The sequence below is a fragment of the Corvus moneduloides genome, chromosome 9 (genome assembly GCF_009650955.1).
Source record: "Corvus moneduloides isolate bCorMon1 chromosome 9, bCorMon1.pri, whole genome shotgun sequence".
Taxonomy (NCBI): domain Eukaryota; kingdom Metazoa; phylum Chordata; class Aves; order Passeriformes; family Corvidae; genus Corvus; species Corvus moneduloides.
The window spans coordinates 17,815,426-17,841,738 of NC_045484.1; the positions used below are offsets into that span (position 1 = coordinate 17,815,426).

Here is a 26,313-nt window from a genome sequence, read left to right on the forward strand (position 1 = left end):
TGGGAGCACTACCCCTTGGGTCCTGACAGTTCTCCTCTTTCTTTGCTCCTCACTACTTCCACTGCTCCAAATTCACTTCATCCGTGGCTCTAACAAGTAAACTGTGTGGAGGGGAAGGAGGCGATGGCGGTGCACTCAGTTGCGTCTCCCCTTGGAAAGATCTTTGTTTTCTTTTAGTCAGGCTAACTTTGGCACAGATACATACAGTATACAAACAATTCCCTTTGTAGCCAGCTTAGTAATGGCACAGGGCCCTGCTTGGTGAGTGGAGAGGTCCCTGTGAAAGCACAGCAATTCTTCCCAGGTACCGGTTGAATTACCCCTGCAACACATAGTAGCTCCTTGGCAAGGCTTACCTTTCTATTTTGCTTTGAGCCAGTGACTACCTTTTGGTGCTCTACTGAGGTGTTACTGTGTTGTGAATAGCTTGTCCCTTCTTATTAACAAAGCAACTGTTCCCTCAAATGCTTTCATTCCAACTTTTCAGATAAAGAGAAAAAGCATAGGTTTTTTGCAGAAGAAAAGATTAAAAAAAAAAAAAAAGCAATTCTCTGCTCAAAGAGTAGACATGATTAGCAAAATAAATAAGGAACTGACCAAAGTGTATTCATTGATCACTGGAAAGCTTGAAGAGAGCAAATGAGGATTTTTCACTTTCATAAGTGAGTTAACCTACAATGGGCATTTTGTGGGCCTTTCTGTGTGTTTGTTTTGCTTGGGGTTTTTTTTAAGATGGAAATTCTGATCTGGCTTTAATTATTTGTTTGGTTTATGTGAAAGATCAGTGCCTTCCACTAGGGATTTGGTGGCCTTACTGTGTGAAGTGTATATGCTCAGGGAGGTACAAATTTGTTAAAATGCTGTATATACATTTGTTTATATGGATCTGAATAAATGAGCTTGTAAATGAAATCAACAGTGTGCCTTTATTTCTTTTTACAGCAATAGATGTTCTTCATCAACTAGGCCTTGTGAAAGATGTTCAAGAGCCATCAGAGACAACGGTGCCCTCAACATCCTCTCCATTACCTCAGGGTGTTCGTCTAACTGCATCAGGAATTGTACTAAGTAGTGATGCCCATATTGAGTCCCCGGTCACTCAAGTCATACCATCGAATCTGGGGCATCAGTTCACCTTATTGGTTGGGTTGTATTCTTACAGAGTCAGTAATGCTTTTCTTTTCAGTATTAGGAACAAAAGCAGGCTCCAGTTTGGTGTGCAGCTGCTACCGAGAAAGGTAGCGGTGTACTCTGGAGGGAAGCAGCCTGTGTACTTTGATTATTGTGTTCATAATGAACAATGGCATTCATTTGCCATTGGCATTGGAGACAAGACTGTCTCAGTATTTGCTGAGTGTGGAAACAAGTACTACAGCAGTGAAGTACTTTCGGAAGTGGAGACATTTGATTCAGAGGGTGTATTTACCCTGGGAAGGATGAACTCTCACTCTGTCAGCTTTGAAGGAGTTATATGTCAGCTTGATATTATTCCCTCTGCAGAAGCCTCTGCAAACTATTGTAAATATGTGAAACAGCAGTGTCGCCAGGCTGAAACGTATCGATCTCTGCATGGGGCTTCCCTTGTGTCGGATGGGCTGGATGTTTTTTCAAAGATGATCACTGATGAGGAAAACCAGGACGATATATCAGCTTATAGATGGAAAGAAGTATCAAATGTGCCTGTTACCAATGTTGCTCAGATTCACTTTCTACCAGACCACTTTGAGTTAAGAAATGACTCTGCATGGGAGTTTGCAGAGACCAAACCTCTGGTGCTGGAAGCTTGGCCTCAAACAGAACTCCAGGAGAACGTCAATCTGGCTCTTCAGCAGCAGGAGATGAGCAAAAAAAGAAACATCACTAAAACCCCTGCAGGATCGTATCCAAATAGTTCAGCTAATACCACGGAAGATGCAGGCAGACATAGTGAGCCTCCTCTGATCTCCCCTGTAAAACAGAGTAAAACTAAAAGCAAGGGAATGGAAAAAGCAAAACAGCATTTAGATGAACCAAACAAAAAGCAGCAAATCTTCCACACAACCCTGTACAGTTTGCTTGCTGAGCTCCCTCTGGATAATCAACTCCATCCGGGGCGGGAAGGTGCATTTGATGCTGATGAGACTTATCATACAGAAAACAGTTATGAAAATGGTATTGATAATTATGCTTATGACTATGAAGATCTTGGCAAAATGTTTGAAAGGGGAAGTGTCAGAGGTCCAAAGGGGGAAACTGGACCTCCTGTAAGTTCTCTTTATTACTCTTTATACTATATTGCAGCAGCATACATTTAACAGAGGCTTCGAAAGAAACCTCTCCAAGCATGCCAAAGCTGTCACTGCAACTTCTCCCAGTTGTATTGTACAAATGTTTGCCTGCCCTAAATATGTCTCTTTCTTGCACGTAATTTTTGTGTAAGTGTCATATACTTTTACTTACTGGAAGAATATAAAGACATCCAAGATATTCACATTCTGATGAAGTGGTAGGCAACCCAGACTTTAAAATTTGGAATGCAGCTGGATGTTTGTAACTGTTAATTACAGAGACTGCTCACTTAATAAAATTGCAGGCTAAATTAATGCAGTTCACAAATATAGGTGCTAATCCATAAAAAGAACAACCAGACTGCTTGGAAGACTGACACAGTTTTCTTAGTTGAGCAATGCTGTCAAAATTTTTAGTTGTAGAAAGACACCAGCTGCAGAATCTAGTCTGCAATCATTCATAACCCAAGGTTATGGGGTCAAGAAAACCCACGTATAAAATGGTTTTTGAACAGTCTTAACAAGATTTAGAGATTTTTTTTTTTTTTTCAGTTTACAGGGTAAGTGATTTTGGATGCAATTGCAAAAGCACAGTAGTGTTTTTAATGGAAACTCATTTATCCTTTCTTATTGTGTGCACAAGGCTCATAAACTTTTTAACACATAAAAATGTGTCCATATATGTGAAGCTCAGATCAGATCAGAAAGAACATCAGTTCCTGCTTAGCCTGGGAAATATGATAGATTATGCTTCGTGCTTGTGAGAGATTTTGGTTAAAATTTTAAACCATAGCATGAAGTAAATAATTTCACTTGCTTTGTTGTTTGGTTTTCGTTTTGTAAGTGCTCATCTGTGTGCTCATTACTGGAAAGCACTTTGATATGTGTTAAGCAGTTCCTAATATATATTTGAATATGACCATAAATTTATTGTGTCTGCTCTTTCAGCACTGAAATATTTTTTTCTTGTACTAGTTAACAGCTAAGAATCTATTCAAAAGTTCAGTTTTTTCTCTAAACAGGATCCAAGCACAATGGAATTGTTACACAATTGAAAAATGTGTTAATGAGTAATTCACACTACTCCAGAGGGGCTCTTGCTTAATCTTCTTTGATCGTGAAGTCAGTCTTTTTTTCTCTCTTTGTCCCTTATGATAGCATTTTTGGTAACATATCTCTAAGCATGTAGCTGTCATCAGCATGAGGTTAATTTCCATTTTTGTAGCTTAGGATGTTTAGTAGCTACTAATGGAAGGTTTTAATTTCAGCCTGTAGTTTGTTTGTTGTGATTTCAGTCAATTACAGCCAAGAAAGTTAAATCTGTTCTTTATGTATCACAGAAATGGCTACTGATCATGTTGTTGGTCGCTTGCATTACTAACAAACACCAAGCAAATGCTCCGGGCTTTTTTTTCTAGACACGGGCACCACACGTACAGTGGCAAAGACAACAGCTAATTTGGAGTGTTGAAAGATGTCTGTGTTACCATCTTCAATGCCTGTCTTACAGACTGGGGATGGAGAAGTTTGTCTTGCTTAGGAATGCAGATTGTAGTCTGTAGGGAATATGGTGCATTTGTGCTGAGGTGTTTTGCTGGGTCGGGATTTAGATAATATGCCCGAGGTCTTAAAGATCTGTGGCAGAGCTGGGAAGTTAATCTAAACCTTTGGCAGAGCAGGGAAGTTAATCTAGACCTTTGTGGGCCCTAGGTTGGCTGAAGGGGCCAGCAGCACCTACTGGAACAGAAGCAAAGCTAAAACGCTGCACTGCCAGAGAGGCTGACACCAAAGGGAGGGGAGGTCTCTGCATGGAACTAAGAACTGTGCTCTGTGGAGATTTTGTGGCTCAGTGTCTGCTACTGTTGTTGGCTTCCGACTGGAAGAGATGATCTTGGTTTGCTTTCTAGTCTAGTCCTCCCATGCAGAGAGGACAAGAGTTAATGCAGCTTTTACATGTGTGACTAACACTTTAGTATGTAAGTGCTCACAGAGCCTTTGCAATGTGGAGCCTAAAAAAGCAATGCTGAAGAACTTGAAAACTTCCCTTGCAGCAAAAAGTCCTGATGAGGCATGAAATCCCCTCTTTTTACTTCTTTTACTATGTTGTGGTTGGTTTGAATCTTCTTTCAAGATTTGAACTCAGAAGTTAATGTTCCTTCTATTGGAATTGACAGGCAAGGACTAGTTTCTGTGGTTCTTAAACTACTCAGCTTCTTTTAGCTTTTAATCATCTACCAGAACTGATTCTTGCCTTGTATAATTAGGCCTCTTATATTCCATGATCCCACAGCTGTGGAATTCACCCACCACTGCAAAGCAGGACTCCAAAATTTAGGCTTTCATTTATGGATACTGTATAAAACAGGGACAGCTATTTCTTCAAAACTATTAAGACCCTGATTAAAATTCTAGCAGTTGCAATGGCCAGAATCCCCCAAGAAAACTATGAAGTGAGTTTAAACTGGAATAGTATGAGCTCCTGAAACACTTCTTTCAAGGGAATGCTGCTCTGTTCATCTGATGAGCCACTCTTTTTTGGGATGCAGAGGGTGTTGGTAATCTGTAAAGATTACAAAAATGAATGTGGTGTGTATTTTTAACTGTTTAATTTTCAAGCTGATATTTTTCATTGCACAATCCTAAAGTAGTTTGCAATAACATAGTCCCACACTGGTAAAAGGAGAGGCTGATGTGAGCTGAAGAGCTGATTTATGTTACTTGCTGGCAGGTAATTGTATCTTCAGGCCTATCTGCACAGGATGTGGCCTTCTAAGAGAAGTGAAGTAGGAATTAGTTTCCTGCATTGGAAAAGCCTTCTGTATTTTCAACACACTCTGCCAGAAGGAAGAATGGTAGAAGACCAAATGGTGCTGTTCCTTCTAGTTGGTAAAGAGAAGCAGTCTGGAATGGTTGCCAAGTGGAATGGGAAATGGCAAGCCCTGCAATAAACAGAATTGAGTCCCGGATGACATGTTCTATTGCAATCAAGAGGTGGGAGAGTAAGGACACTGAGAGAGCAGTTCAGAGATCCTAAATGTGGTGCTAAATGAACAGCAGTAGCTTCCCTTTCACACTTAGTTTATTTCACTTATTTTACTCTTAGCTAGCCTTTCACACTTTGCCTATTGCTCTCTTAGCTTATTTCTCAGTTGAACAGCATTGCTTGTTGAGGCTCTCCCTGACCACAGGGGATATATTGGTCACTTAATCCCTTCCATGCGTTTCCCTGCCTAGGCTGAGAAATCTCTGTATCTGATGATTCAGATAAAAACTTTAGATTCCTGCAGGTTTATTTTTAGTATCAAAAAGATAATGTTATTTTTAAATATTCAAGCATTTCATTTAATTCTCCTGAAACCTGCTGCAGTTTCCTTATCTTCTGTACAACAATATTGAAAAACTTTAATCCATAACTCAAGGCAATATGTATATTCCTCTGATGTTGATGATATTGCTTTGACTGTTGTAGGAATGCTTGACCGAGAAAGGGAGACTTCCACAGCTGTAAAGAAAGGAGGTTAATCATACAGAGATGACTGCCTGCTCTTGGGCATTTGGAAAGAGAAGTGTGCAGATTTTATTGTTTCCAGTAAAATGCAAATGAAACAAGAATTAAAACAATAGGTGGACATTCAAATTTGGTAGGATCCTTGTTGCTCCACAGTTCAATTAATATTTGTATGAAGGGCTTAAAGAAAGTAAACAAAGCATGCTAGGAGCACAAAGAAGAATTCTGAGTGACAGAATTGGAATTCCAGACGGTCTAAAACTGATGGGATTAATTTTAGTGCAATAATACAGAAATTAAAAGTACAAATAGGTGATGGGGGAGTGACCATGGTTTGAGGATCGTGAGGATCATAGATTGATATCATGCTGCAGCAGAGACTTGATGCATCTCACTGCTGTGATGTTTGATACATTAGGAGAAGTGGTGAGTAGCAGAGACAGGCTACTTTTTTTACTGATTTGAGTATGATGAGGTTGCAGTTCAGAGAAGTGTCCTCAACTTTAGATGAGGAGCTTTAAGAAAGATGTAGACAGATGGAAAGGATTGCAGATGATTGCAGTAATAGAGGTATAGTTACAGAAAATATGATTCTGAGCAAAGTTTAAAACAGAAGTGTGTTTAGTAATGAAAGTTAGGAACAAATGTTATAATTTTGCAAAGGGCTAGTTAATAAAGATACTTTTTTGCCTCTTCACATTAAAGTATGGCAAGACAGAGTAGGAAATTTTAGGTGGGACAAAAAGAAAACATAGCTTATCAAAGTAATACCTGAACAACAGAACAAATAATATTAGCAGTGTTAGAAGTGAAATTTTCTTTCATGGAGAGGTTTTAGAATAGGTTTGGAGCCTGATGCTTCTGTTTACTTCACTGCTGCACTGCAGGTATTTTGGTGATGATGTGCAGAAAGTTTCATGGGTTTTTTGGTTTCCTGAAGGACTGTCTTCATATTTGATGAATCAAGTGTTAAGCTGGTATGTTTCTTTAACTTAGTCTTTTAAAAAGGAATGGTTTGAGGTCAGCTGAATTTGAGTGATTGAGATATAGTCAAGAGTCTTTAAAAGAGAAACTTCAGAGCTGTTTCATAAGAGAAAGTTCAGTGAATAGGACTTAGATATTGAATGGCATGAGGATCAACATATGCCTGTGCAGAAGTTTTAACTACTTAATGCAGAATTTACTGCTATGTGTCTGAAACCTTAGAGCCTTGCTATATGTAAATGAAATGTTTCCTATTACCTCTGGGTAATAGGGCAAGTTTAAAAGATCTATCCATAGAAGGGCTTCAGTACCTAGGAAATGTCTAGGAAAGTTCCTTACATTCATTCCAGTGACCATTTAAAAGGTCGTGAAAGTTTCTGAAAGAGTAGCATCTGCTTTTATTATTTCAGGATTAAACAATGATTATTTGAAATTTGAGCTTCTCTGCCCAATAGATAAATTAAATGCTTACAATTCATAAAGCTGGTAAGTTGTAGTACCTTTCTTAAGATACAAATTAGATGTTTTGAGCAAAATGATCTTATTAAATGAATTAACTTTAAATTTGCATCTGTAATATTTATACAAAGTAACTTTTGTTTTGTTTTATTTGGTAGTGGTGGTTAAAATGTCAAATGCTAAAAATCACATTAACATTTCTAATTGCTTCAGGTTTGTTTAATTACTGTTTTCAGTAGTTGAAGGAAAAGCTATTCAAACAAGTGACTTACTCCTTGGTTTAAGAGAGATTGGCTCACTCTCAGATGTTGATTTCTGTGGTTTTCATGGATGCCTGAGAGGCCTAAGTAGCTTCCTAGCAAGCATAAAAATAGTCATGCTGATTTGAGGTTGTAGTTGCTTTCACAGATTGTAGAAATACATAGGATGGAATAATGTTGAACTGCTAGCTGGGAAAGCATGACCTGGAAGGCTTAGGTGTGCTCTACTAAAGTCAGCTCTCAGCAGAGATGTTGCCTGAGTTGCAGGTAGTCTGTGATAGAGGCTAAAGAGTAATGTCTCTAGTTAAGGAGAGTCCTTGTTAATATTTCAATCAAACACCTGAGTGGCTGGGGCAGCTGCTTATTGTTGTGAACCAGAGGCTTCATCTACAACAGTTGAATTTAAAATCCCCTGGGAAAGCATCATTAATCTCTGTCTGCCTAGTTCAAAACATATTTTGCTGCTTCTTTTAGGGGTTTCTGAGGGCTTGGTTGTGATTAGATTTTCCTTGTTTTGTGGTTTTCTTTTTGTATGAAAAGGGATAGTTACTTATGAATTAGTGTAATCAAAGTGAGGGTTGATTGGATTTGAGTTTTTGTTTGTGTATTTGTTTTCTGTTGCAAAGGAAGCAGATAACGTTTAAAAAAATTAAGAAGTCACGTAGGGAAAAATGTTCTCATCGCCCTCATTCAATAAATCAGCAACAAAGATCAGGGATCTTAATACTCACTAAGACTTCTATTAGGAAAATGGTGAGGTTTAGCTATGAATGTATTTTTAAGGAAATGTCTGAAACAGGGATTGAGAAGATCAGAAATCACAAAAGAATGTACACGAGTAGCAACTATTTCACTTAATAAAAGGTTTTCTTTTTCAGTCCCGTGATAATTATCTAATCAAAGGGCATCTCTTAACTTACAATTTGAGAGGAGATATTGAAAGCATATTGGTTCAGCAGAGCAGGGTGGGAGCTCTCTGTGCCCTTTCAAGTGCATTTTTGAACCTGGACAAGAATGCCAGGTCAAGAGTTTTCCATGTGTCACTCTGCTACATTTCTTGTGCTATTAAACATGAGGTCTTTTTACCTCAGAAAAATGAGGATGTTAGTGAGCATTTATGCAATCGTGGTGAATAGAGAATGTCCTATGCTAAAAGCATGACATGTGGTTTGATCTAAAGACCAGGGCTGTTACACAGGCTTGTGTCTTCTAAATTGCACAGAGAGGGAAGTGCAGGTATGGGTTTCAGCCTGACTTAACGTAGCATGTACAGACATGCAAAAATTCCCAACTACAATTAAACTTCTATGTTTATTATGATTAATTGGAAAGGAAATAATTTTTATTTTTAATTCCTCAGAACAACAGTTGTTTTCCCAGAACTGTCCATAAGTGATCTGTATTTTGGCCAAATTAGTGTAATTAGTTAATGATGCCTAAATTCTGTAATCAACACTCTCTTCTCTGACAGTGACATTACTTTTCTAAGAAAAAAGAAATATCACACAAAACTAGGTTTTTAGACATCCATCTTTTGTCTTAATGAAACATTGCTCGCTAATAAGACCCCCAAGGGCGTTTGTCTTTTTTTCCTTCCTCGCTTCTCGTTTTTTATGTCTTTTTTTCTGTTTTGCAAAACCTTCATGTTGGTCATTTCAGCCACCATAATTACCCTTCTGGTTTTCCTGGCATTCCTTTCAGCCAGCTTTCAGCATTGTTGTTTGGTGGTGGGCACTGTGATACTCAGTGTTTTGCCTGGTGTCTCAGCTGAGAGGATGTCATACGTACAGAACAGGGGAGGGTGAGGAAGCCTGGGTGAAAGAGCAGGTTGAACCCCTAACTGTTATCATCCACTGACCTCCTTCATGAGGTCTGACTCTCCTGATGCCCATATGCCCTTGCAGAAAGTACATGGTTTCTGTTAAAGTGGGGGCTTGCTGTGCAGGAATGTGGATGGGGGTGAATTCACCCTTAAGAACAGCCCATCCCTCTGTAGGACACTAATTTAATAGATGAAATATAATATAAAGTAGTGCAGATTTTAGTTTAGAGCTCTTATTTGTATTTGAGTACAATGAAGTAGATCCTGGGGTTTTGAATCTGAACAGCAGTCGTTATATAGAAAAGAAAAGGTTTCTATGTTCAAAACAACTAGATATGTAGGGGGTGTTACACTGTCTAATACAGTGACTAAAAATCTAATTCATTTGTAAAAGTTACGTCTGATCATATACTAGCATTTTAAAAAGTCTGCATTATCTTTAAAGAGAATGATATTCATTATCTAGAAGGACAAATGTGCCACTGGTTATTCTTACTAGAAGCTTTTAATAGGAAACTGGGCAGTAATTTGTCCCCATTTATTTTCTCGATTTCATGTTTGTCATTTCTGTGAGGTGGTATCTTATTTTTTCACAGTTACTCCAACCTTTCTAAATGGTTTGGCATGCCAGCGTGCTTATTGAAAAGGCTTAATTATTTTCTATCCTTTGTTTAGAAATACATTGCACTTGCTTGCTTCACCCGATCTTCTCTTCCTTTAGTACCAATACACTTGAGTAAACGTTACTATCCAGATTGTTGGCTCCAATTTCTCTGACACAAGATACTTTCTAAACAGAAACTGATTTGGAGCCAGATTAAAAACACAGTTTCTTGTAGTTTGGGAGTAGCTTTTTTAAATTGAGGAGGTCAGCACGAGCAGAAGGTCATCAGTTAGCAGAGCTGGTCTCATCTAGAGTTATGATACTGTCCTTGGCTCAGGTTTTAGCCTCAACTGCTTTGATTTTCTGTCACCAGGGTCCTCCAGGTCCTCCGGGTTTACCTGGTCCTTCAGGGAAGAGAGGTCCTCGGGTGAGTAAAACAACTATGTTCTTCTGCACCTCTAGGCAGGTCACCAATAATCAGTATGGAATTTGCATAATTTTGTTTTTCTCAACTTCATTGCTATGCTTTGCGATTATGAAAGCGTATGATTCGTAACATTTGTCGGATGGGTTAAAGTAAGACAAACAAACCGTTTCTCCTGCTGTGAACCTCCAGCAGAGTTAATCCCATGTATGGGTGTATACACTGACCATTGTTACATTTGCACCTGGCTTTTGCTGCTCCCAGTATTAACTTCTAGTTTTTCCATGCTGCTCCCATCTGCCGCAATCTAAGGTCACGTTCATTTGTGTTTGGAATGAGGGGGAGTGATTAATACAGGCCACAGCCTCTGAGGAGGAAGCGCAGGCTACAAAATTAACCACTGCAAGACAGAGTGGGGGGAAAAAAGTACTCCCAAAAAACTCTTTTAATCTCTTGAGCTTCAGCAGCTTGGTCATAGCTTGATAAATATCAGGATGATTTGCTAAAGAGATGAGCTACAGTAGGAAATAGGGTTTTTTGTGTGAATGAGTGCACCCCAACAGGAGCAGGGACAGCAGCCTTGCCCTGTGCCTGGGGACAGAGCATGGGCTTTGCCACAGTGGGCACAAACCTGTGCCCCCACTGCCTGAAAGGGCCAAAAGCCCATGCCACTGTATGGATTAGCTGACGAGGCAAAAGAGGGCAAATACATGTTTGTGCAATTGTGTACAAAAAACATTTGCTTGAGGAGTCCCTGAGGTCATGGTTGATTTGGGGGATTTCAGGAGAAGGGCAGCTGGGAGGGAGCAGGTGAAGGTTTGTTGTGTGGATGATTTCAGGCCATGGTGGCTGGGGATGTGAATGGTTGTGGCTGGAGTGCCCTCATTCAGGCAAATTGAAAGTGGGAGATAAGGGAATAGTTTATATGCAGGCTCAGCAGATGTGTGGGAGGAGTTTTGATTCCGCCTTTGAGGAACGATTAAACAAGATGCTGCTCAATAGTATGTTGAAAGCCAACGCAGCACAGGATGCTCTAAACTTGGCCTGATGGGTAGGAAGGGCACTGGTCAAAGAGGCCAAAAACCAGACTGATGCTTTATAGCAGTTTGGAGGCAAGGGAGTAGAAGAGACACATTTAAAAGTATAACATGAAAGGCATTCCTTCAAATTCATCTCTTCATGGCTTTTTGGATCCTTCTGTGTAAGAGCTGACAATTCTTACAACTCAGCTTTTTTGTTGCACACTGCCTGTGGCAAGGATATGTCTGGCATCAGAGGCAGAATCTCATATATCCAAGTAGATATTCACAATTGGAAAGATGTCTTTGTTTTAGAGGAGGCGGTCCATATGTTTAAAGCCATGCCTGTTGGTGAGATTGCCCTTGCCCAGCTGCTATTTGTTTGGGATTTTTTTTCTGCAGGTCCTTTTACAGGTATAGAGTATTTAAAAGCACAATGCTCTACTGTGTGAATTCTCTGGATTAATTATTGTGTAGGATATGCTTTTCAATGTGAAGAGACAGCTTACAGTAGGGTGCCTGGAAAAGGATGAAAATGGCTGAGATGAATATTTACCAGTAGTTCTGAGTTTAAAATATATTTATATGTGCCAAAAAAGTCTATAAAACTATTTGATATAAATTGTTTTGAAATGTCAGCGTTCTTTAGTTTGTACAATACTGATAAATTCAAGCAGGTGCAGCTAGTGATGATGTATGTTATGATGGGAGATTTGTGAGCCAAAAAGCCTGTGAAAACTTTGTTGACTCAAAGTTCATTTCCTCATCTAGCAGCCTGCAGTGTGACTTCTGTATTCCTTCACATGAGCTGCCATTTGTGATCCTGAAATGTGACTCAAGATGTCAAAGGGAAACAGCAGAGTGCAGAGCTGCATTGCCTGGACCTTCATCAGAGTGTGTGTCCAAGCCTGATCCTGACAGAGATCCACATGGTTGGGACACTTGGGGAATGTGTGATTAATGGTTAGAGATTTCCATTGAAAACTGATTTTGATCCCTGCAGTTCTATGATAAAGAAGTCCACATCTGACAATGTTTTTTGTGTCTTGGCTTGTTCCAAGTTTCTCAATGACGAAATTTCAGCAATTTCAGAACTAATGATGATATTAAACTCCTCTGATGCCTCTCATTCCATGAGAATGCTTTTGCACTTCTGTATTGCAGTACTGTGCCCCAACACAGTAACATTGCAGGAAGCAAAAGTAGGAGCCACTGCAGCTATGTTGGCACTTTCTATTTGTTTCCTTTCTCCTAAATCCCTGAGAGTGCCTCCAAAGTTGCCAGTGTGCAAATTAATCTCTCAAACAGCACATGGGATTAGCATTTCTGTGGAGTTATGTCAACATTGTCATTAGTCAGAGGGAGCACTTAAGAGATACAGCTTTCAGTGTTACTGCAAGGTATAATTGGTAGATTATAATGAATACAATTCAGCCTTGTGTCGGAAAGACAAACACCGAGTTTATCTATTGTTAGACCACTGAATATACAATAAAGTTGAAAAGTATTCTTATTATATTTGGTATTTGGATTAGGGAATTTTGGGAGAATTTTGGCCTTAGTGAAGTCAACAGAAGCTTTGTTGCCAATTTATCAGGGACAGGTTTTCGCTGGTTTGGTCCTTCAGTACCTGGAAGATGAATAGCTGCTGACAGCCATTGCAACACATATTTTTCCTAATGTGCAATTTTTCAAGGAGTGGGGATTGCTGAATATGTTGCAGAAACAGACACATACTGGAAGGCAGAGATAGTGAGATAGTCTTGACAGCTTATTTTGTTCCTGGGATAGGTTAAGTTGAATTATTTTAGTAACAAGTCCATTTTCTACAGTAGCTGTGGGAGAATCCGGAGAATCTGAGATTTTTTTTTAAAAGGAGGTGGGATGCATTACTTTGAGACACCTTTTAAGTCACTGAGAACTCACCCACTTCCTTCCCTTTGCAGTGTATAGCTGGGTACCTCAGAATATGATTTTACTGATTTTATCCCATGCCTTCAAGTGTTGTAGCTGGAGAGCAACATTGCAGTGACTATGCCAAATACCTCTTAAGAATTACCTGGGAAGACGACAGAAACTGAGATTTGTAAAAGAAAGGGGGGGTACTCAACTTCACTTTCAATTTTTTTATAAAAATGTGTATGTTTTATTTCTTGTGAATCCTTTGAAAATCCTAACTGGTGATTCTAAAAGCAGGAAAGATGCAGTAAAATTATTCTCTACAAAGCATTCACATTTGTTCAGTGGTGTACTGAGTAATCCTGCTCGTTGTTCTTCTTCATTTGTTTGGGTTTTTTAATAGGGTATTCCAGGACCACATGGTAACCCAGGATTGCCAGGATTGCCAGGTCCCAAGGTGAGTTTGTTTATGTATGGCACCATGTAAATACAGGAACTTTTTAATGACTTTTTGGAAGCCCCAGAACTGTTTCTTATAAAAGAAATAATTGGCCTACTTTTGTTTACGGATGGAGACTGCTACTATAAACATATTTTAATTGAATGTAATCAATCAAATTGAACTTCATATCAAAACAAAATAGCAGATTACTCAGTGGAAAGAAAAACACCAATGTATGCAGAATGATGACTTGGAAACTGTTATCTTTGCAAGTAATCTGTACTTCCCAAAAGAGTTCCTATCAATCAGCTCAGCCCCTGATAAACTGAAGTTTAAATGCTTACTTGTTGTAACCTTTAGCTTTGCTTTAAAAAAAAAAAGGGTAAAATGTAGACTGTCAGTGCCTATAAATTGCTATTTTATTGTCCATGTCCAACTTTTGATATTGAAATATTCTAATATCTCAGACATTCTTATTGATTAATATGCTAGAAACATTTTCTGAAGATTTATCGATGTGATATTTAAAATCAAAGAAAAAATACTGGACTGAAAGCTCAAATAACAACTTCAAACTTGTGTAACATAGGCCCTTTAAACAGATTTGACAGATTTGTGCAGTTGCAGAATGCCTTCAACTCATATTTAGTTTGAACAATTTGATAGATTTGTTAGGAAAAAGGCAGCACCATAATTTGTTTAGTATGATTCCTAATTGCAGGAATCTGACATGTCATGACAGGTGCTGAAATCTGCTTGAGGACATAAAAAGAAGTTTAATAAAGCTTTCAGTGCCAAGTGCTGTAAAACCAAGTGACTGGTTTTTGTTTTTATCTAGTTCTATAGGAACAGTTAAAGATTCATAATTAATTTTTACCGTATGCTGGCTATATAATAGAATATATTGCTAGGAAGATAATTAATTGTAACCAATTACTGCTAGGCTTTGTTTTATAATTATTTTCTCCCTCCACTGGATGATAATTCTGATCAGTTATGTAGCTCTGCCCATGAGTTTAAGAATGGAAGGAATTGTACATATGTGTATGCATATATATTTTTTTTATTTCAATATGAAAAAATATATATATTACTAGGTGCTTAGTGATCTCTTTCCTTTCAGTTAGACTATAAGTTGTCCTTTCAATACAAGTATATTCTAAAATGGTTTTTTCTAAATAAAAATTAACCAGGTGCTCTTGAAGTTTTGGCTATGAAGATCCAGTTGGCCCACACTGAAACAAACACACTCTTGTTTGATCTTAAAACGTGGCAGATGAGTTGCAAGAATTTTCTAGCAGTAAAAGAATGCAGAATTTTATTCTGTCTTTAAGATGCATTAATTCTTCCCTCCTGTGCTGAAGGATCCTTTATGCAGTTGCTTCTGAAACATGGCACAACATTAATATCCTTCCAGCAAAGGATCCAGCCCTGAGTGAGGGCCAGCAGTTCCAACCAGTGGCTGATGTCCTCAGCATTTAATTCCTGATAAAAAATCCGGCAGCATTTTTAAAGTATTTTAAGGGTATCCATGAGGTTTGGCTTTATTCTTGTGTCTCTGAAAAATAGATTCGTTAAGAAAATCTAATTTTGTGTATTCTGGCACTGTGGGAAAGATGAGCCTGAGGAAACCTGTACAAGGTTATGGTTCATTCAGTAATACAGCCTGATAATCCTGCATGGTGTTGGAGGAACAGCTGGTGTCCTGAAGTGGTGGAGACATGGGTAGAGCAATTTGGCTGGAATGTCTGCTATAATCCTGCTTGGATTTACCAATAAATCTGCTTTTCAATGTTTTGTGACTGCACGAAATTTGCAAATGTAAATCTCACTTCAGTGGGAACCTGCACTATTTTATTTTTTTCCTAGTTCTTTACTGAAAAAGTTATGAGAAAAATATCTATAATAGGAAGCACATTTACAAATACTTGTTTTAGCATGTATTATTAATAATTCTCTCCCAATGGTATTATTAAGCTTAATTTCTCTGCAACAGGGCCCTAAAGGAGACCCAGGATTCTCTCCAGGACGGGCAAAATGTGGAGAAAAGGTATTATTTTCTTAATTATAGAAAATTTTTTTGTCTGTCCCATTCTTTTGTAAAGTCTCGTTTAATATTCAGACACATGATAACAGTAAAATGCTTTGTATTTACTTTAACACTGCTGTATTTTAGCAGTTAATTATGTTAGACTGACCAGTGTAGACACAGGTAGACAATGAATCTAAGGAAAATTTTAAAATATATTAAAAGTTTAAACTTATATTATATATTTGATTTAATTTATTAAAATAAAAGTATGTTTAGAAAAATGAAATTGAATTAGATTCATACTGATATAACAAAATACAGGTTCCAGTTTTCTGCAGTACCTTGCATTAGTCCAGAAAGTTGTGTTAAACAGAATTTGGTGATGACAAGTGCGCACATTACTGCACATTGTATTCTATTTAACCACTTTTTTAAAAGGACTCTTGGTGCTATGATTTGTCCTTTCACTTCAGAGACTTTTCCTGCTACTGCCTCCTAAGCCACTTTAGCCAAACCAGTAGTTGTCTTCTCTGCCCAAGTGTTTGAGTATAAATATTCAAATGTTCTATTCTTGATAGAATTGTAGGCCTGAAAGCTTGTGATTGTTTCATTCTTAGATTGACACTGAAGTTTCATACATAGTCAGTAATCTGGTAATACTAAAAATGTAATTGGATGCTTGCATTCTAATGTGTTAGCCTATGCTGCATGTTTAAGAGTACTTTGCATTTATGCTAAGTTGTATTATGAGCATTTGCTAGTAGATCAGTTGTGGAATATTTGTGCCAAGTAGAAAGCACTGTAAGAGTCAAGGACCACCCTCTGTTATGAGGAAAACATTAGCAAATAACTATCATTTACTAGCTGCTGATGTGGACACAACTTATTTTTTAGTGCATACATGCTGTCAAACCCTAAAATTCACAAATACATATTGTCAACATTTATGGGCTGCTGAGAAAAAGTTCAGAAATGTCTGTTGATGCACTGATGAGAAATTGAAGTTTCTGTGGAAATAGCATTATTTTAATCTAGCCAGCTTTTTGGCAATCAGATCATAGTGTGGTGAGCTGTACATGACTGCCTGAAACTCAAGCTATGTTCTTTGGCATGAACCCAAGCAGCCACAGAGCAGTCTAAAGCCCACCCATATATGTGTGTGACTATCCTAAATACATGTAGACTGCATCTATAATCCAAAATTATGAAATTGATATGAATTTTTATAGTTCTCATTTTTTTGCGTTCTTAATTTTTTCCCTCAAATCAAATTTGCTTGTTCTAATTAATGGACTTAAATTTACTTGGATGATAAGTCACTTCCAGGATGCATTCCTTAACTTACTGGGTTTGAATTCAGGCAGTAATCATGAAAGAGTGGATCTCTTCACTGTCAGTCCTGAGCAAGAAGGAAAAGAGCTGAAAACCCCTTCCCTCCTTCCCCACCGGTAACAACCATAAAAATTTGCATCTTTTTTCCATCTCCCCAGAATTTGAGATGTTTTGATTCTTGTTCCCATATACCATCACGTGGTTGTGAAATTCAAGGAACCTGAAGAGAATAGCAGTATTCCACCATGTTGCCTTCTCAATTTTCTTCCTCTAAAAAAATAATAAAAATCTATGCCTAATCAAACAACATTAGCTACTTCTTCATACCAAATGTCCAAGAATGAAGAGATGATATTAAGTCCTACATTTTAATTGTCCTGTGTCCTGTTCCAGTGAAACATAGTGATTCTGGGTGTTTCTGTTGTACAGGGTGATCCAGGCCCCATGGGCTTTCCAGGCCCACCTGGGATCAAAGGCCAGAAGGTAAGATTCTGTTTCCATTTCCATGTAACTCATCCTGGCTCAAATCAGTGCCCATCAGGTGGATGTCTGGTGGGCAAGAGGCTATAGAAGAACTTTAGGCTTGCTGTTGGTACAGTGTCTACTGTGCAAACCCTCCCCTTGCAATTGAATTAAGTGAGGTCATCATAGCAGGATGTAAATTGTAGTTGTTTAGGTTGGTGTTCTCCAAAAGGCATGGTGTGCCCCTGTTCCCTGTTCAGAGAGAAGTGCTACTAGGGAAGGTAGGCTTACCTGTGAAATGCAACCATTTAAATTCAATTGTGTTCAATTTCAGTGTAGTTATATGCTATAATACAGCATATAAAAGTTTTTTTCGTGTATTTTTCTTTATTGTGTATTTCATAGTGTAGAAAAAGTTCCGTGGCATCATGAGCTCAGTATTTCTGCATTTGAATTATTTGTCTTTTTCCAAATGTGTGCCAGAATTCCTCAGGTGGAATAAGTTCCAATTTGGGATGTTACATAATGCAGTACTTTTTGACATGAGAAGTTTCAGGTGCCATATACTGCATTTAAGAAATATATCCAAATTATCCTAGTCCTATGTATACAGGAAAGCAGAAGGTAGAGACAGTTTTGGAAGGGAACATCAAGGATGTCGACAGAGGAAATGAGACCACCCTAAGAAAATGAGCACAATAGCCTTAGTGAATATGTTTTATGTGGAGGGAGAGGTCACTTGGCATAAATCCAGTAGACTGCTCCGATTACTCAGGTGGTGGGAAACTGGTGACAAAAATCAGCAAGAAAGATGGGAGGAAACTGCTATTAAATGATATCTTTGCTGAATATAGTTTGGTGTTGCAAGTATAATAGAAAAACATGGAGAACAAATACCACAGCAGAATTTTGAAGCAGTATGTAACACTGAAGACAGCTGCAAAAGGACAGAATTAATTATTAGAAAGGTAGGCCCTGGTATTTTTTACCTTAATCTTTAACATATGGAGAATAAATATTAATTAATGCTTACCTGCTATTGAATCGAAAGAAAAAGGGCATTGCAACAAAATTTATAGTCAGTGCTGTCATGTTGTAGGGTGGCTTCATTCAACATTGTCTCAATCTTAAAATGCATCACTTTTTTTTCTTTATTTTTTTTTTGCCATCTAGTCATTAATTTCTAGAATTGACCAAAACAAGTAACAATATGACCAGAAAACAACGTTCTCATTAGCACCATGAGGATTGTGGAAATTTATGTTGCTAAACACATGGACCAGTGCTCACTGAACAGAGAAAATGTATAGCTGTGACAAGAATTTGCATTTCTTCTGTTGAGAGCTAACCTCCAAGCCTGGACACTGCTAGGTTTTGTCACTGCTGATCACAGGCAATCTTAAGATTCTGCAAGTACTGTGTTTTCATTTAGTCAGGTTTATAGGTTTGCTTTGAGAACAAAGTATTTTATGTTTAAAGCTTTTTAGATGGGAAGCAGCTGTCACTTGTCCTGGATTGAGACTGATATTTGGGGACAAGGAAATGAAAATCTTATGGGCATCATACTTTCTTCTTGCCACAAGAATTCACTCCTTGTCTGATGGTTAAATTCTGTGGAGAATCATGCTCACTTGATCACTGGAAATTTTACTCTGTTTCCATGTTGTACACATCAGACACTAACTAGAACCACGTTTGAGCCACAATCCAGGTCAAGCAGAAGTTAAGAATACCAGCTTTTGAACAGCACTACCCCTGTGAACAGTTAAAAGTATTTCGCACTTTTTTTAAAAAGACAAGCCCACAGGTTATCGTGTTTTAAATAATTGATCTTTAGTTATTGCTTTTTGGTATGTGTAAATAGGTAAATATGCTGTTAGGTCATTGTGATCTCAAATTATTTTCAAAGGATTGTGAGCAAAGTAGCTGTGAAGAAAACCAGCTACAAGAAAAAAACTGCAGAAGGATCAAATACATCCTCTTTGCTTTGTACTCTAGCACTACTGAGAAATTATGTATTGAGATATATTATATTATATTATATTATAAAATGAATTATATAATTACATAAATCAACAATATATTGTTACTATATAATTATTGCATGTAATTATTTTATATAATAGAATGATATTATGATATGTTATATTTTGATACACTCTCTCTCTCTCTCTCTCTATATATATAAAATAAATAGCATATTTCCAATATTCTTTTTCATTCAGGTAAGAAGAAAGGTTAAAAAAGTCCTGCATATGAGTTAATGGTGTCCCATTTTTTTAAAATCATTTTTAATCAACACTTAAAACTTTCCTTATATCAGTCCAGAGACTTCATAGGGCAGAAGGCCCCTCTTTCCCTCTCCCCTAAATGGCCCTACGTGACTGTACAGAGAGGCAAGTACTTGCCCCTACAAGCCAGAGCACTTGGTGGGGATGGGTTGTCAGCCCAAGGACAGCACTCCTGGGCATGAACTTGCCGGAGCCCATGGCAGTACATTCGAATCATTGCAGTGCTGGGGAGTTACGGGTGCTTTGCAATGACGCTGGAAAAGGGTTTTACAAAGGTTGGCCACAATTGTTTCTCTTGTTTATTCTGTCTAACATGTGTGTAACAGTAATGATGAGAATCTGGGAGTATAAAATCCTGATAAAATTTGCATACTGAAGTAGAGCACGGTAAGAAATGCGGAAGGAAAAAACTTGGTTTCAACCTGAGAAGGGCTCCATATTTCATTTTGTCTTCACTTTGCCCTCATGCAAGGGTAAGGCTGATAAGCAAATTTCAAAAGCAATATACCTATGGCAGTGTCAGCATTATGCTACCAAGTGTCTCCCAGTGCTTCTCTGCAGAGTCCAATTTCCCTCGAGAAGAAGGAAACTCCAGTCCTGTAAGACAAAAGTGGTATTTCCATTCCTTAGGATATTTGGGCTGAGTTGCTAGGTGAAATCTTAGTTGTGGAATAAACATCAGCAAACAAGATAGAATGGATCTATGAAGGAAAATTAAAACAAAGCCATTCTCTGATGAAACATTTTTTCAAAACTGAAGGCAGTATGGTGACACTGTGGAGCTGATAAGTAGGCATTGTGAGGAATCATGTGAGTCCATTTATTTGCTAGACTTACCCCATGCCCAGAAATTTTTTAGCTGATACTTTTCAAAGACTAATATCTCTCTGTAGCTGAGGGTTGTAGCATTAGTCATAACATTTTACCTACTGATTTTTACAGGAACTTCTTGGCACTCTAGCATAGTTGCCAATGTTGTGCTAGATTTTAACAACAATTACATAGAAATTGTGTTAAAACACAATAGGCAGCAGTAAGATGGAAAGACACAGCCTAAATAGTCCTTGCTGTTATATACAAACTGCTATGTACAGACTTCACTCAGTCTGGGTCCCACTGTGCTGCATATGGTAGAAGTCAGACGCTTAAACTTGCTACATTTTAGTTGGCAGTAAATACTTTTTCTCTCACACAGACCAAAGTATTCTTACAACTTGCTATGTTTTTGAAATCTGTGCTCGAAGTCTGTAATTGGAAGCTTCAAACCATTCTGTTCCACACTGAGTTTTTAAGTCAGAGAATTAATCTTCATTAAAATCTGGAAGGAAATTAATTTTTCAAACCAGTGCATGTGAACTTGTATTCTTATTCTTAATTTTCATCTTAGCTCAGAGTAAACTGCATCTTAATTATATGGGTACACTCAAGAATACAAACTCAAGCTAATAAAAAACTAAGAATTTTAAGAGGATTAGCTAAGTCTCAGGAAAAGAAACCTCTGTGTGAAAACTGTCTCTTTGGAATGGTACTCATTTTAGCGTGGTTTAGATCCATTCCCAACCAGCACTGAGTGAGTTAGAATGAATTAAGACCATGTTAAAGCTGAATAAAAATATGGACATGCTATTCTAAAATATGAGTTCAGAGTAGTTTTCCTCTGACAGAAGTAAAATGCTGTTGTGTAGAAGTATGCCCAGCAGTAATCAGTCCTAAAACTCACTTTCTTTTGTGCCTTCTTTTGAGACTGTAATGCAGGTGTTAATCAGCTAAAATGACCCACTTTGAAACTAAATTGTGATAAACTTTTCATTGAGCATTTCTGCGTATAGGTTTCCTCTTTTTCTAGTACAAAAATAAGAAACTACTCAGGGATCTCTTCTAGCTACACCTGCTTTAGTTGATTATATAAGTATAGAGAGAAGATAAAATTCTGTAATGAATAAAACTCATGGAATAAGGGGTTGGCTGGGACTGTAAAAAATTGTAGTTTTCTGAGACATATTTCAAAAGCTAAGGAGGAGTTACTGGTTTATACCAAAATTGTCACGAAGCAAAATAACTTTATCTTTTAATTTTGTATATGATAATAAAGTTAATTTCATGCAGCAATACTGTTGTGGTCACACAGAAGCTTATCTGAAACTTTGGAATACCTGATCTGCTGAAATCAGTTGCAGAATTTCTTTTTATTACACTGAGTCTCAAGTCTCTACTGACTGATGAGTATCATCATGCTGCAAGGCAGACAGATGTTTAACATCAGCCAAGACCCTCCTGCTGCTTAGTTAATGTCGTTGAGTCCAAGTTTATGATAGATTTCTATCTAGAATAATGATTGTTTTGGTCCTTGTCTTTCGAGCTGTAGCTTTTGGACTTATGTATTTCCAGTATCTCTTGCAAGGGATGTGGAGACCAGACACTTGGCTTCTGAATCAGTCATGCAACTGTTACAGCCTCCCTTTTAGGCCAGCTTGTCTGGGTATGTTAAGCCTGGTGTAAAGATGTTCAAGAAGGTGGTTCCTCTTTTAAGTGTACTGATGGAAATGGCAGATTCCAGCTCTATTTTCATTCTGTTTTTTCTTTAAGGGCTAAAACATGCTTGAAATTATCAATGCACAGGGAGTGAAGTTCAAGAGTTTCATGTCCTTCTGTAGTTTCAGCACAGAAGATTTCTGGGATGAGGCTGTTCTCCCTGCTGATATAAATTCCATAGTATAAGAGCCGAAATCTGTTCTATATTAATTTTAAGAAGAGATGTTTTGTGTCCTGGAAGGCCTGCTTTCCTGAGTGTGTCCTAGAATAATCTGGGATGACCCTCTACTTACACCCTTCCTCTGAACTGCCTCATTCAGAAAGGGCATTGTGACAAGGATTTGGAATGGGGAAATGCACAGTACAGAATCTGGTTCTTCAATCTTGGCAGTAACTGGTGACAGCATCCCATGTACTCATTTGTTTAAAAGGGTGCGAGTCTGGAACTGTCTTTAAGCATACTGATGTCTTGAAATTTTCTAAACTGCCAAGATGTTTTCTTACTTCTTTTCTCTAGCTCAGTTTTCATATGAGCTGCTGAATGTAAACCACACTAATGCTGCAGGCAGACAAGTGTGGATTTTTTTCTTTGATAAAGAGAGAATAGAGTAGGCAAAGAATGTCCATTTTGTTTGTTTAACTGTATTCATTATGGATCTCTCTCTCTCTACCTGCAGGGTCCTAAGGGTTACCCAGGACTGCAAGGGCCACGGGGTGAGCAGGTAAGGGATGAAATCACAGTGCAGTGCACTCTGCAGATGAACAATTAGGATAGGAGAATGTGTAATCCATGTTAAGTGTTCGATATAAGCAATCAGTGTAAACTGCTTAAGGAAATATTGGACAGCTCTTGAGCGAGAATTCAGATTGTTTAGAGACCAGTGTGGCAAAAAAGTAGTCTGAATGAAATGGAAAAGACCAGCTCATTTTTCAACTGCCACACCAGCTTGGAGGATGTGGATGTAAAATTCTTATAAGAGGCACATTTTGGATTCTTTCAAACTTCTACTGATTTAATGCATTTTATATCTCCCAGCATGTAGGAAATGAAATAGTTAGTTATTCAGTGCTTTTTTACACTTCCATGTCAGTTCAGGAAGCAATCTGAATGTCATTTCAAACACATCCAATTGCTAATGCCTCTTGTTAGCATTGATGAGGCTCCTAATGGCAGAGTAGATGGAAGGAGTCTCCTTTTGGATCACACTGAAAAGGAAATGGTGGTGATAACAGATGGTAGACGCCTGAAGGGAGATGAAAACTCAAGGTGGCTTTCATGAGTTTTATGCCCAAACCTTAACTGAAGGAGTGGTGATTTTTATTGCAGTCTCATGGGAAGTTTTCTGTGATGGCTATAATCTAGCAGTGAGATAGAAATAATTAGTGGGAAAAAAGCTGATTCCTAACATGAGAAGAAGAAGGTGGAGGGAGTTATATACATTCATGATTAATGCAGTGCTATATTGACCCAATTCTGGAAGAAAGAAAACAAAAATTGTTTTTGTAAGGACAAAAATTCTTCTTTAATGACAAGCTTAATATATTTGTTTCAAATACAGCTAAGACCAGTGAAGTTACCTCATTATTAGGACCTGCCTCCTGTAGTCCTCCTGAATTATTTTTGAATTATGGAAATAAGACATGCACTGTTTTATTTCACAAAATCTGATACTTTTTTTAAAGGATATGTAACTGAAATTGACAGAGTTACTTATGTATGATGAGTCAATTTTTGGGTATTCTATGTAGCTTGCTTAAAGAGTAATTTTTCCATGTGCTTAAGCTGTGTCATATGAGTAGATGCTAAAAGAGAAATGATAAAACAATATCCAAACCATGATGTTAAACACGTTTGTTGTTTCTTTTCCTTTTCTTTCTTCCTTTTCTGCTTAGGGAATTCCAGGAATGGCTGGCAGTATTGGGGCAGTTGGTTACCCTGGCAGGCAGGTGCAGTAACTATACAAATGAGTTTGCATTTTTTTCTTTGTTTTTCTTTTATTATTTTCAAAAGTACCATAACTAACTCTTTTGAAACTGCTAATTGTAAAAATGTATTTGTTTACATCTTGTCATTTTTCTTTGAAACAAACCTCTTTCTCTGGCAGTGGCCTGAAGGGAATGTTGAGTCTCATGGTTTTTAAACTTTGATGGGTTAGATGCAGTAATGCTGTTCCTTCCTGGAATATAGAAATGGCATTACCAAAGTACTGAATGTCTGAACACTTTACACTCCCTTCATAAACCTCATGTGGTTCTATGTGGTTTGTCTTCTTTGTATTTCAAGTCCAGAAGCAGTAGGAAACTGCCTGTTCCTCCTGATTTTTCACCAATGTATTTATTTCACTGCTGAAGCTATTTCTTCAGTCCTTTAGCAAAGGAGAACATTAAAAGTTTGGGGTTTTTTCCCATTTGGATATTTGAGTAGAACCAATAAAGCCAGAAAGCAACTTTCTTTAAACACAAGTACTTATATAAATATTGATTTACGTACAAGGTAACAGATACCTCAGTGCAGTAATACAAATAAGATATAAAGTAGAAATACTCAGAATTTTCCCCATGGAAAGGTATATGAGCCAAATTGACAATAATTGACTTTGTGGCTTTGTGTCTGCTTAAAGGGTGAATTTGACCAATACTTCAGTGTTTTGTTGGATTGAGTTTGTAATAGCTATATATTTTTAAATTCCATTACAATATTTTATAGAGTAATGGATGATAACATTTTTGTGTTGAATCACGTAAAATTTTTAGAACATTTGGACCACATATGTAATTCTGACATTAGCTTAAACATAACTGAAATGTGTCCAAATATAAAAGCTCATAAAAAATCTTGTGAAATTATGTCACCCTAATGCCTGATCACTGTGTCTGGAGAAAAATATTTCTCCCAAAAGAAATAATTTTGATGTAATGGAAGTTTTAGTCATGGTCTGTGGTTCAGCCATGCATTAATGGGAGACCTTTGTGAACATGGTCTCAGGGCACTATTGATGACACCTTCTTCAGTCTTAAAAATTTCAAGAATGTGTTGCCAGTTTACAGTTAACAAGTGCTGCTGCCATTCTTTTACATAGAGCATATCTGGTTGTTTAAAATTAATTACAACTCATGTCTTTTTGTAACAGGGCTTAGCTGGACCAGAAGGTAACCCAGGTCCTAAAGGAGTAAGAGTAAGTAAGCATCTGAAGCATTTTGACATGCATGTCTATGTTTACCTATACAGTAGATGAGAAAGGGGATGAAGAATTTGATTCAGCTCTGCCAGTTGTATGCCTGCAGAACCACTGCCTTTATAGAACCTACAAATGAGAAAACACAGTGTTTCTTTCAAAATACATGCAAGAGTTTATTTTTTCTCCATGGAGAGCAGCATAGAGCAGTTTTCCTTTGTTGCCCTTCCTCTGGCATGTAGGGGAGAGAAGGAAGCAATGCTGGGTGTGTGAGGGTGTTTCAGGCCTGAAGCGTTATTTCCATAATGGAAGTTGTCAAGAAGGGAGACATATCTGACATTTGCAACCTGTAACAGCTGCAGAAGTAGATAAAGGGAAACAGTCTTGTCATATAAAAACCACAAAAGGGATCTTGAGATTTTAGAGTGACTCAGTCATAGTTACATGTATCCCAGGGACTGAAGGTTCTTAACACTCTGTGCATTCAAGGTTTGGTTTTGGTTATTCTTGGAAGTAAAATAGATTGGGTTTTTTCCTAGCTGGGGTGGGTTTTTTTGGTGTTTTATGGTGCTCTTTCTCTGTTTCTTGGTGGTTTGGGTTTTTTTGAGGGTTATGGGTTTGTTGGTTTGTTCATTTGTGTTTTGGTTTGGTTTTTTGGGTGGGTGCCGTGTAATTTTGTTTTCTTTAAATAGAAATGTGCATGCTTACACATGCTTGTGCGCATATAAGTATTTCTTCAGACTGACTCTCACCTTCAAGGAGTAGACACAGGTTTCCAGAAACTTGTATCTGGCTGGTTG

The 26,313-nt window shown here is 37.8% G+C and overlaps 1 protein-coding gene across 3 annotated transcripts in view; it reads left to right on the plus strand.

Annotated features, from left to right (window-relative positions):
• The window catches only part of COL24A1 (collagen type XXIV alpha 1 chain), a 127,475-nt gene that overhangs the window by 11,099 nt on the left and 90,063 nt on the right, over window positions 1-26,313 (plus strand). For all 3 annotated transcript variants that reach the window (XR_004241841.1, XM_032118331.1, XM_032118332.1), the window contains exons 3-10: window positions 943-2,243; window positions 10,278-10,331; window positions 13,650-13,703; window positions 15,685-15,738; window positions 17,482-17,535; window positions 23,015-23,059; window positions 24,231-24,284; window positions 25,469-25,513. Coding sequence is in view for 2 of the 3 variants with exons in the window: in XM_032118331.1 (XP_031974222.1) it covers window positions 943-2,243; window positions 10,278-10,331; window positions 13,650-13,703; window positions 15,685-15,738; window positions 17,482-17,535; window positions 23,015-23,059; window positions 24,231-24,284; window positions 25,469-25,513 (1,661 nt within the window). In the remaining variant the exon portion in view is untranslated. The remainder of the gene's footprint in view (window positions 1-942; window positions 2,244-10,277; window positions 10,332-13,649; window positions 13,704-15,684; window positions 15,739-17,481; window positions 17,536-23,014; window positions 23,060-24,230; window positions 24,285-25,468; window positions 25,514-26,313) is intronic.